This window comes from Herpailurus yagouaroundi, unplaced genomic scaffold (genome assembly GCF_014898765.1).
Source record: "Herpailurus yagouaroundi ecotype Mexico unplaced genomic scaffold, PumYag 165, whole genome shotgun sequence".
Classification (NCBI taxonomy): domain Eukaryota; kingdom Metazoa; phylum Chordata; class Mammalia; order Carnivora; family Felidae; genus Herpailurus; species Herpailurus yagouaroundi.
The window spans coordinates 30,313,882-30,327,020 of record NW_024412406.1 but is presented as its reverse complement, the minus strand read 5'-3'; the positions used below and the strand labels follow the sequence as shown (position 1 = coordinate 30,327,020).

The 13,139-nt window shown below is 38.3% G+C and overlaps 1 protein-coding gene across 1 annotated transcript in view; it reads right to left on the bottom strand.

Annotated features, from left to right (window-relative positions):
* The window catches only part of PXDNL (peroxidasin like), a 430,785-nt gene that overhangs the window by 215,905 nt on the left and 201,741 nt on the right, over nucleotides 1-13,139 (bottom strand). Inside the window, exon 3 of the mRNA XM_040487847.1 lies at nucleotides 2,838-2,909. Coding sequence (XP_040343781.1) covers nucleotides 2,838-2,909 — 72 coding nt within the window. The remainder of the gene's footprint in view (nucleotides 1-2,837; nucleotides 2,910-13,139) is intronic.

Here is a 13,139-nt window from a genome sequence, read left to right as displayed (position 1 = left end):
TCCCAGTTAGCTCATTCCGTCCTTCCTCCTGCACCCACTGCGCCAACCAACACATGCCATCTTAAAGTCAACACGGTCCTTGTGAATGCTGTTTGCATATTATTTTCCTCAACATTGTGATTAAGTATTCTGGCAAAAGTGGGCAAGACAAAAAACAACAGTCTTAGAGCTGATGCCATAATGGCAATATCGACAGTTCTTAGCTTCGGTCGATGATTCAGTAATTCCTAAGCACTCCCTTATTTGAAGTCTAACCTGCCCATCACACTGGGAAGCAGAATTGGTCTTCCTCTGCTCTGGCACCGTCTTACATGTGCCCATATTACAAAACCTATTGTCCTATAAGTACATGTGTCTTTATCCCCCAAACACATATATAGGTATTACTCATGCCTTTTCATCTTTATACACTAGCACCCGGGTTCCTTCCCCACTGCCTACCCCAACATCTCCACAGACCACCGAATTAACGAACGCCACCATTTTTCATAGTGTTTGTCAATCCTCTCTCCAAAGAGCTCAGGTATGCTCCCAGCATCTTCGATGGATCAGCTCACAGGATGACAGCAGACAGCCAGCGTAACCTTACAGTATTATTGACACAAAGTGGCAAAGTTGGGCCATCTTCAATTCCCTCAGACCCGACATTTTCTTCTAAACCTTACAATTCCATTTTCTTCTTATCCAGACAGGTGTGGTCTACATCAAATTGATCTTGGAGCCCTATACAATCCCTACGAACTTCTCCGATTTGACAGGTAATCCTTACTTGGCAATGTTAGTGAAAACATGGAAAGATTTACTTCATTAGCCACATGAATCCGTTCACAACCTACTGCATAACGAAACTTTTATAAATTATCTCCTTTCCCAAACACACATCTTGCAGAAGATTTTAATCTTTCATTTAATGACTTGTATCTGGGTGCACCTGGGTGGCTCAGTCAAGTAAGCATCTGACTCTTGGTTTCAGGCTCGGGTCATGATCTCACGGTTTGTGAGTTCGAGCCCCGCGTCGGGGTCTATGCTGACAGCTCGGAGCCTGGAGCCTCTCCCTCTGCCCCCTCCCCTGTTTTCTCTCTCTCTTTCTCTGTCAAAAAACAACAAACATTAAAAAAAAAACAAAACTATTTCAATGAGTAGTATCTGAACTGGCCAGATAATTGATTGTACATTTTGTGACATGCTTCCCTCGCACAGAGCAGATACTTGCACTTGGACCTGTCATCGATCCAAGCCACAGCAATGCTGAAGGTTCAATTTATCCAAAATTAATTTCTTCCTAATAACTGTCATTTCACTAGATTCTTTCACTAAGTATTGCACTAGTGATGAAGTTTCTTCTAAGGCATTATTTACAGTATTATGACGTTTTTATGTTTTTTATTAATTTGCTTGTTTTACTGTAGGGTGATACTGTTTACATACCAGTGAGTAAAGAATTACAGAACCACAGGCCTGGAATGAAACACGAGGGGGTAAAGCTCCTTCACTTACAAGGACTGGCCACTCACGCCACCAGTCTAGAAGCTTGAAGGGTCCTTAGTAAGGTTTCCCACATGGAGATCAAAACGGACACGCTAGGCATGTCAGCAATTAGGACAGCAAATAGAATGGACTGATTCTAAGAAGGAACCAGCAATTTAGGACTGAATGATTGAAAAAAAAAAAAAAAAGCTGGGGCACCCGGGGGGGCTCAGTCAGTTAGGCATCCAACTCTTGACTTCAGCTTCGGCCACGATCTCACGGTTCATGTGTTCGAGCCCTGCGTCACACTCTGCACTGACAGTGTGGGGCCAGCTTGGGATCCTCTTCTCTCTCTCCCTCACTTTCTGCCCCTCCCCCACTGGTGCTAGCTCGCTCGCTCTCTCTCTCTCAAAATAAATAAATAAACTTAAAAAAAAAAGGAAAAAAAGCTGGTCGAAGCCTTGCCTGTTAGGCTGGGGTATCTCAGCTGAACACAAAAGGCTGTAAGACTCCAGAGCTGATGTGTAGATATGAAATCTTGGGCTTCAGGAAGTTTCTGTGATCACTGCTGAAATGAAAAGGGAGCTAAAGAGGTAGGATAGCGTATTCCCTTCTAGAAAGCAACCAACTTTTTATACAAAGTGCTTATAAGTGAATCCACAAAGGGACATACTTGCGTAAAAATGTTAGTTACGTCTTTAAGATTCTTCAAAAAGAAAGTGTTGGCACTCACTCCTCATTTAAACAAATGTCCTTCTAGTTCCTTCCTTCAGTCTTCCAGGTAAGCATGCCAGTCAGGATCTCCCAACTTTCAACTTACCAGCATGGTTTCTGAGTCAACATAGGGACTCGTTTGAAACAGCTTTATTCTCCTTTCCTTGTGGTAAACAGAAGAGCACCGCAATTGTCAACGGTTGTATCTGTGAGCTAATTTTTCCAAAAATTGGTTCTCATCCAGGTTCATTAAAGTTCCTAACTGTCATGTGTTCACTGGCTTCAGAAGGTCTTGGATGGCTGAGTTGTTGATATAAAAAGCTTCTCTAGGATCTATGCAATTTTCGTAAGTATTGATTAATTAGATTTGAATGTGAAAGTTGGACAAACTGTTTTGTTTTTATTTTTCGGCAAGTTAGAATTTTTGTGGCAGGGATGGGAGGGAATAAAAATGTGCACAAATACTCAACTGTGTTCAGATGAATAATCTGCTGAAAGCAACAACTGACTTCACTTAGAAATGTTCAAATGTGTTTTGTGTAAAGGTTGACAGTGGTTTTCAAGAAGATGAAGAATTACTTCGCTTAAAGCAAACAAAAAGGCCAAAAATAATCTATCAACACCATAAGTTATGGTTGATGTTTCTTGCAACTTACAGATAACGTAAATTTTCAAGTCCTTCAAAAGCATTTCTGGAAATCTGTCTGATTTGGTTGTTGTTCAGGAGACTGAAAAAACAAAAACAAACAAAGATCCCAAAATGAGAAACAGACTCTGCAAATATTATAATAGTTCTACTAGAAATAGTGCTTTACATAGTAGAAAAACATTTACTGACATGTTCATTAACTTTACAAATTTATAATTTTCTATTCAACAAAGCCTATGTTCAAATAGTAGTTTGTCATAAAAGCCTTCAAAAGTAATTTCTATTTATTAAATTACCCAAAAATACCCCCAAAGGAGGACTATAAACCCTGGGATAACAGGAAAATTATCAACAAAGTCACAATGACAGAGGAATATGTTTCTAAATAAACAGATGGAGAGTTATATACACCCAGGCTTAAGGACTTTACTTGGAAAAATAAATATCACAGCTCTTGGCCCACAGTGGACTCTCATTGTGTATTTGTTGAACTGTCAAACTGAGAGTCAATTACACCATAGGAAGTGAGGTTCTTATTATAGGACTATCAAATGGTCCAAAAATGACTTCTAAAAAATCCAGGGAGAAAAATAACAGGTGGCAAAAGTAAATTGGATTTGAACAGGAAAATCAGTTACAGAAAATCACCTCTCAGCCACTTTGAACACTTTGGAAAAGCAGTCGAGCAAATAAAAATTACAGATTGCTTTTCCTGCTAAATACACTTTAAATTTCTTTCAGATTTAAATTATTATGGCATGTCTAAATGTACAGGGAATGTCTACTAATTGGATTGGCACACATTTTTCTGAATATCGTATAGCATTTAAATACTCCAAAGCTTCTAGTATCTACTGTCAGAGTAAAATGTCAAAGGATTCACTTTGAGTGTATTATAAAGATATTTGTTTCGTGCATTTTTTTTGGTATGACTTATTAGGAAAACAGTGTTTTGGCCAATGGAGCAGGTGATGGTTTTAGTCATCATACACACGGAGACATCCCAGAGACCCCAAACGCGACTGTTTCTAACCTACTCACCCCATGACGCACAACTAAAGGTTCAGCCACACAGTTCCCCAAACAGCATTTGAAGCCACGATCCAATGCCCCACCTATGGTACCAAAGACACTCCTCGCCACTTCTGCCTAGCGTTCTGGCCACCAGGGAGGCAGATTGGTCTACAGCATGCATTAGAGTTGATGTCATACAGAGATAATGTCCATTTTTATGGATAATTCTGAGCTTCAGTCAATGATCTAATCAACTTTATAGTCTACCATGTGTTCAAGAAATGTTTAAGCTGGCTAAAAGCAACACAGATAGTTGATATCTAGGTAATAGCAGTCACAAACATTGTCCTGAGAAAATTTGTCATTTACTGTCTCTGCATGTTCTTAATCTAATGTATAAAACCCATTACTATACTTCCTTTAGAATCCCCAAACTGCCATTGTACATCTATTTTTACTTGAAGAATGACTATTCTGTCCCCACATTCTATTAAATACATGCACCGACACATGTAGAAAAAAGTATACGTACGTACGCACACATGCATAGATATATTTACATACATGTGTTTATATGCATATGTGTGCACATAGATGCATATTTGAATATGTGTACGTGCACATGCATGCGTGGGTGTATATGTAGTCTGTGCACCTTCTATGTGATAGGTTTGTCTGTGTGCTACATGGTATGTGTGTGGAGAGAGTCTCAATCTCATCTGAAACACAGAATATAGGAAACTGACTAGTTTCTTAATTCTCCCCAGTGCCTAGTGCCTAGGAAAGAGTTGATCCACTTAATACAAAGGACGCCTTTAGTCATTAGTGCCTTTCAATACCACAACTGAAAAAGGAAAAACTACTACTTATCCTCATTCATCTTTCTTCAGTACATAAAAAGTGCTCAAAGCCTATATTCTGCATATTCTTATGCAGTTATCTCAATTTTGTTAAAAATAAAAAACATTCAATTTCTACAATTGCACTGAAGTTGTTTTTATTTCTTTAATGTTGCAATTCAATATGAGTGTTAATAATCTAAAGTATGCGATCAAGCAATTTAACTCATAGGTTTTCTTAGAAATGTTTTTATTGCTGACAGGAAACAAATCCATTAAAGTGGTTCACAGTTGAATGTGTTTTCCAATCATAAGTACATATAACTTGTTAAGGTTTATTCAAAGCAGTATGTTTTTCATCAAAATATCTTTGTTGTAATTTTAACGGATGGAACGTATTCCTAACAATGTTCTGGTTAAATGATTATAGTCATTGTCATATATATTATTTTTTTAAATTTTTCATAAAGGAGGTGTACTCAAAATTTATGAGTAATATTATGGACATTCAGGACATAAAACAATATCTAACATCCTTTCACAAAAAAATCAATGCATGCTTTAGAAAATGCGTGGTTATATTCTATATCCTAATTTTGCCTATTTTGCCAGGGAGGGGGGAAAAAGAGAAGCAAACAACACCCCCAAGAAAAATGTTACACTTTTATTGAGGAAATAAAATAATTCCTGAAAACAGGACGTCTGCAATCCTGATGATCAGGACCTTGTGGGGAGAAAAACCAGCAACAGACTGACGGGCTGGTTTTATTAACCTTATGTTTCATTGTTGAAACGGTCTCCCACACACATACTCGGACATTTTGATGTGGAAATGGGATTTGGAGCTGATGGCCAAGAAAGAATTCTTGAGCCCTGTTTGGTACAAAAAGGTGGCCTTATTCAAGCATAGGCGTAGGACCCATGGGCAGAAAGAGCTGCACTGGGGTTGTGGTGGGTGAATGATGATCTACCTTCAAGCTGGGAGGAGGTTAGGGATACCTCCCAGAGAAAGGTCACTCTGCCTGTTTCAAGAACTTGTCAATGGGCTGTAAGTAGTAAGGAAATTTAATTTTTTCTTTTGCCTTTGTTTCCCACGTCACGCTTGATAGACAAACGCACACTGTGGGGGCGGGAATGTTTTGTTAAAAAGCAATTCGTAACTATCGGAAAGATAAAAGATTTTGCATAGTTATGTATCCATCAACGTGGGGAGAAGCAAAACTGAGCTTTCTCCTGTGTCAAATGAAATTTCCATTCAAGGTAATGCCAAGAATTACTCTGAGAGTGAATCATTATACCTACATTTAAGTACAAATAAAATAGGGGTTTTTTGGTAAGTGGCAATAACGTTAATCTGTTTCAGCTTTATAATTATGTTTACTTTTCATTTGGACACTCTCCAGAAATATGGTTCTGCTACCCTTAACACGGCAGGATTACCCTTAACACTTCATTTCTGTGCTCCCTGAAGTAAATAGTCTGACACTTTCAATGACTGTAACCCATGATTCCGTAGTTTACCAAGAGATTCTTGACCCAAATTAGTAATGACTATCTTTTGAAAATTTGCCACCACTAATACCACTAAAAATACTTGCATTATTATAAGCTCCATATAAATCATTTGCAGTTCAAATAGTTAAAAAAAAAAAAAAAGGTTAGGGGTAGGGGAGGAAAGGAAGAAAAAAACTAGGCAGATTTAAAGAACACACTTCTACCATTGGATGTATCAGCTCCTCAAGCATATTTCTCAAAGGAAAAGGTAGATTTACATGTGGAATCTCTCTGTGAGCGACAAATTCTTTCACAGATCCAAGGGATAAACTGTCCTCTCTATCTTTTGAAATTTTAAGCCTTCAAATCTAAATGTTCTGAAGTAAAAGAAAGATATAGATATTTTGAAAGTGCATACTGATGGTCATTTGATTCCTTTTCTGTAACGTAAATACATAGATCTTTTCTGTATTTCCACTTGGTTCTTTGTTGTTATTAATTTGCTAAGAACTCTCTGCATGTAAAAAATTTAAATTTTTGCTTATAACATGTCAGGAACAGTTTTCAAAGATTATAGTTTGTACTTTCAGCTCTCTATTATTTACATCATACAGATTTATATGATTTATATTTATAAGTATATATTTATATTATTTATATCATAAGATTTAAAATGTTTCAAATTTTTATGTAATGAAATTTGTTAGTCATTTCTTTCATAGCTTTGGGATTTTGTGTCATGCTTAGGCTTCTCTGAATCTAAAATTGCATTAAAAGCTTATTTTTCCTTAAGCTATTGTGGTTTTATTTTGATGCTTAAATATCTGACTTATCTGTAATTAATTTTTTATTTTTTTCCAAATTACTTACGTATTGTCATTATTATTGACCTACATAGTCATATTTCCTCTGTGATTTGCAATGTTAATATAATCATATACATATCTTTGACATGAGCTGGGTCTATTTCTAGACACATTACGATAGAAATATTTCAAATGTTGTGTTCTGTTTTGTTTTCTATATAGGGTAGTTCCTACCCCTCTTCTTTTTAAAATAGTAATTTTAATGGTTATTTGTAGAGCCACCCCCCCCCCCCACCCATCACCCACCCCAGCATACTTTATGAACATTCTTCAAATTAAAAAAAGAAAAATCCCCTGGATACTTTAATTAGCATTTAAATGTTACCATATTGATTTTACCTCTCTAAGAATGTGATTTGTCTTTCCACTTATCTAAACTATCTAAAAGAGGTATTCTCCTGTCAGTTGATTGTGGGTGTTTCCATTATACAATCATATCTTATGTTGACCATGATACTCTTGTCGTTTTTCCATAATGATAACTCATGTCTCTCCTCTCTCTGACCTAATGTCATGGAATACCACCTCTTAGTGATATAAATAATGGTACCAAAGAACATTTTAGTTTTTCACCGTAAAGGATTATGCCAGTTATAGACTAGAAATTTTAGAAGGGAGAAGAAAATTAAAAAAAGAATTCACCAGTCAAGTGTAAACAAGGAAACAGGACACTGACAAAATACTGCCATTGTGCTCATATATTGTCTCACCACAAATAATTATTGCAAGCAGTAACTAAAAATGTGACATTTTTAGACCTAGACCAAAACTAAAGAAAGGGTGCATTTTTAGTAATATAGCAGGCAGAGCAGAACGACTTTAAGAAACGTCTTACAAAATTACAGTAAAATGAGTATATAATCCAATCTGTAAAATCCATTATTAATATTAAAAAAATTGTCTATGCACTTAGATTTCTAAAAAGTTTTAGGCCTTAACGTTAGTGTAAGACATTAATTTTAAGCTTTTTTGAACATTCTAAATCTAAATGATTGGAATGCGCATGCATTTAGTGCATATATACATATAGACAGACAATAGCTATTGTGTCCTCTTCCAACATACAGAGCTAATGTCTATTCCTCTGAGCTCACACAGCACTAGGAACATGTGATCTTCATGTCACCTATATTAGAACTATAATGCTACATAAATAACCCGTGCTAATTATAGAAAAAGTAGACAACACAGACACATACAAAGAAAGTTAAAAACAAACAAACAAAAAGACACTACCCAGAAATAATTGCTAACTATAGCAAATCTCTCCCCAACTTTAGATAGAAGAATTCAGTGTTTGTAAATTCCCCAAGGTCAGATACCTAGTACTTTTGTATGGTTTTTTTTTTTAATGTTTATTTATTTTTGAGACAGAGAGAAAGAGAGCAGGAGCAGGGGAGGGGCAGAGAGAGAGGGAGACACAGAATCTGAAACAGGCTCTACGCTGACAACCCTATGTGGGGCTCAAACTCATGAGCCATGAGATCATTACCTGAGAAAAAGGTGGACACTTAACAGACTGAGCCACCCAGCCACCCCTGTTTTTTCTATATTCTTGTATTATACCATATTAAATACAAACATTCCTTCCGGGATATGATTATGAAAGATATGATGACATATACTACATCAAAGACATTTCTCTCTTATGTGCATATAGTTAACAACATTAAATCTATTTTGGAGGAGGCAGGCTATGAAATTTGAAATTACCCAGCCGATAGGATAGATTTGCTGAAATGTAAAATAGGTCAGATTAGATACTCTTTTCCAATTTTCCTGGCCTCTCACCCAGGTTTGGCCATTTTATTCCAGTATTAAAAAGAGAATCCCAAGGCCAGGTGTACAGAATAATATAAATTTACTAAGTACCTTTTAAAATCCAACATCAGAGATAAGGCTCTTAAGTTATGAGTTTAATAATAAATAAAACTAATTTCTTAATGTTGAATAAAAGAAAAATTAAGGTTAGATGCTCTTCTAAAAAAAAAAAAAAAAAGATGCCAAATGCTATATGACTGTGAATTGTGGTGTGATTGACTTCAGCAAACAAGGAAAATCACCTCTTGTTAAATTACTCACACGTGTGACAAGAAGCTGACACGATCCTGCAGTACAGATCATCCTAGAATGTTACACCTAAAGAGACCTTAAAAGTTGTCTCATTTTGGGGTGCCTGGGTGGCTCAGTCGGTTAAGCATTGGACTTCAACTCAGGTCCGAATCTCGCAGTCCGTGAGTTCGAGCCCGGGTCGGGCTCTGGGCTGATGGCTCAGAGCCTGGAGCCTGCTTCCGATTCCGTGTCTCCCTCTCTCTCTGCCCCTCCCCCACTCGCATTCTGTCTCTCTCTGTCTCAAAAATAAATAAACGTTAAAAAAAAAGTCTCATTTTGAATGTCTCTTTGTGTTGACTCTCACAACAGTGAAACTGATGCAATGTGAGTCTGTTTCTCATCACAGCATATTTTTAATGAAGTGAACACGTGCCTATCAGACATTGACAGCTAGCAACGCGATCACTCATATTCCAGCTGGGCTGTGAAACAGACGAAGCTTCACCCTCATGGTTCTTGCTAGCTCAATGACAAAGACAAAACACGATAAATCTTCAGGGGTGAGCACCTGCCACACTAGAAACAATACTCTCTAACTATAGGGTACTGAAACCAAACTTTCAAAGGCAGAGTTTTCAGGGACATGAAATTAGCCTTAAACATCTACAGCAGGTTGGGGCGCCTGGGTGGCTCAGTTGGTGAAGATTCTGACCTCGGCTCAGGTCATGATCTCACAGGTCGTGAGTTTGAGCCCCGCATCGGGCGCTGCGCTGACAAGCTCAGAGCCTGGAGCCTGCTTCGGATTCTGTGTCTCCCTCTCTCTCTGTCCCTAACCCACTTGAATTCTGTCTCTGTCTCTCTCAAAAAATAAATAAACATTAAAAATTAAAAAAAAAAAAAAAACCCAAACAGCAGGATGCCCAATAGAAACACGATGTGAGCAACAAAGGCAAGTGACATATAGAATTTCTAATTTTCTAGTAGCTACATTTTTAAAAAAAGTAAAAAGAGGGGTGTCTGGGTGGCTCAGTTGGTTGAGCCTCCAACTTTGGCTCAGGTCATGATTTCACAGCTCATGAGTCAGAGCCCCGCATCAGGCTCTGTGCGGACAGCTCAGAGCCAGGAGCCTGCTTCGGATTCTGTGTGTCCCTCTCTCTCTGCCCCTAACCCACTTGCATTCTGTCTCTGTCTCTCTCTTTTAGACTCTTTTAGTCTCTTTTAGACTCTTGTTTTCAGATGTTTTGCCACCCAAACATGTTTCATACTTAAAGTACATCTCATTTTGGATGAGCCACGTATCAAGCCACATAGATGGCTCCCTCCAGAGGCTACTGCATCGAAAGGCACGGTTACTTTTCTCACATTTCCCACAACCTCCCAAAAACCTCTTTTCTTTTAATGTTTATTTATTTTTGAAAGAGAGAGGCACAGAGCATGAGTGGGGAAGGGGCAGAGAGAGGGAGACACAGAATCCGAAGCAGGCTCCAGGCTCTGAGCTGTCAGCAAAGAGCCTGACACGGGGCTCAGATCCATGAACCATGAGACCATGACCTGAGCCAAAGTCAGACACTTACCCGACTGAGCCACCCAGGTCCCCCCCAAAACCTTTATTAACTAAAAAGTGCCTTGTATCCCAGAAAGAACTTGCCTCTCCGCCTCATACAATTTTCTAAAGCTTATGTGCTTGGGATATTTTCCTTCTGATAAGCTAACATGCTTAGATATATTGTGAAATACAGTTTGACCCATATATTTAGGCACTTTAGAGACAAATATTTTATTAAATGTCAAGCTCCAACATCCCACAGGCCATTCGGTATAGTGGTAGACCCGAGAAGTGAAAGCAGCTGGAAGAACTTTCCTATGCTCTCAGATGACAGTCCAAGGCATTCCAGCCACGGAACACTGCAGGCCATCTTTGAGAGTTAATTTGCACTAATAGTCGTAATTAATATCTCATTTTCTTTGTCAACCTCAGGAAGCTGCGATCCCTAATGGTCATAACAAAGGTGATATGAAGTCCACTTATTTTTGGCTGCTGGGCTGCTCATTATCACCATGACTCTCAACCAGTTCTCTACCCTTACAACAAGTAATCAATGGTGGCTTGTTGAAATTATTGGGAAGCCACTATTCTATCAGGAGAAATGTCTCCCCTACCCACCAATACTGCTCAGCACAATAAGAAAGCAGATGGATGCTGTGACCACTTTCATTGACCTCTGGGCTTCCTTTTTAATCATTATGCCACAAAGAATTAATAAGGTGAAGAAAAAGAGAAAATAAATTTAATTTAGTGAGGCAAAAGGAAAGATTTCTTTCATTTCCTGCTTTGAACCTTATTTTCAGTGAGTCTTGATTGTAGAAATACTCAAATTGATGAGATCCTCTCTCAACTCACTTAACCCAGACCCCCAGCCCTCTGCCAATTCTACGAAGATTAACCTGAAAACTCTCAAGATTCCATTGTGTTAGCTATGACTTCTTATAAAGTCATTTCTAAAGCTTTTATGACTCTCTAAGGATGAATGACAGCTTTAAAAGAGAGACTCTAGGGCACTGCAAGAAGCACTATTTAATAAAAATATTATGTGTTCTAATCTTCAATAAATCTTTTGAGTGCTGAGTATTTTGGAGTTTGAATTTGTCCATCTGTAAAATTTTTTTAAATAAATCATCATAATAACACTGAGCGGGATACCCCACAATTGACTTGGGATTGAAATAAGATAATAATATATATGGAAATAGAAAATGAGAGGGACGTCGGGTTGGTTATTTATAGAGTGTGAGGATGACAGTAGGGACAGGGTGGTAAAGAAAGACCTGGAAATAAAGGCTTCTCTTTGGAAAGACACCTCAGGAAATCCAATGGAATATAGTGTTCCCAAGACCGGGGTCTTCAACGTTAGCTGTGTTGATAATTGAAGCTGGATAACTCTGTGTTGGGAGATGTGATGTCCTGTGGATTACAGGATGGTTAGTAGCACCCCTGGGCTCTATCCTCTAGATGCTTTGCCAGTTGCAACAAATATCCCCTGTGGAAAGAAACCATGCTCAGCTAAGACTCGCTGTCTGAGTCTGAGGCCTCAAGAAGGATCCCAGCTACGGTCTCCAGTTTCCCAGCCTCAATTTTCATGTACAAGGGAGTAATAACTAATAAGAATGATATACAGTAGTCACAAAACCTATTTTGGTGTTGTGGCAGCCTACCATCTCACTTCCTACAGGTTAAATGTTGCGGCTGATCAAAATATGAGAAGAAGGAGAGGAGAAAAGTAGGCGGAATCTAGAGGTGGGGAGCAGGAAGCTAAGGTGAATTGAGGTAACGGACCAACATAGTGATAGTGGTGAAGAGAAGTGGTAGGAGACAGGAAACAAAGGTGAGACAAATCACAAACAGACTAATTAAGGTATAAGGATGAATCCAAGAGCAAGAATAGCATAGGCAAAAATGAGAGAAACCAGCAATCTTTAAAGGGAAACGAAGAACAAGAGTGTTTGTGTGCTGTTTCCAGGAGAACTTCTGGAGAGCTAGCTGTTCACTACTTTAAACATTCTTTATTTCAACTTGTTCCTCGGGGGGTTGAGGGAAGCTCCCAAAATCTTAAATGTATGGAGACGCTTCTGACATCACCAGGTAACAACCATCATACCTGGACAACTGCCCAGGAGCTGCCTCCCTTAAAACCATACGAATTCTCTGCCTTCCTGTCCTGTGTGTGCAATGTTCTCAAAGCCCCATTTTTCATGAATCTGTTACTCTGTGCCTGGTTAGACTAAAAAACAAGGTCACATGTTATTGACTTTCTTCAATAACTGCTCAATTTTTTCAACACTGAGTTCTGGCCTTGAGGAATGGGTCTAATACTTTAAATTTAATGAAAGAAAAAAAACAAAAAGAGCCCCTGGTTTTGGGCAAAGGTTTATCTCCTTGAGACAGCCATCCTAAACACAAATTATGCCTTTTAGTTCCTATAAGAAGAGATATCCCCCCTTAACCACCCTGCTCTGCTCTCCTCAATTGCTGGTCACCAATTAAGA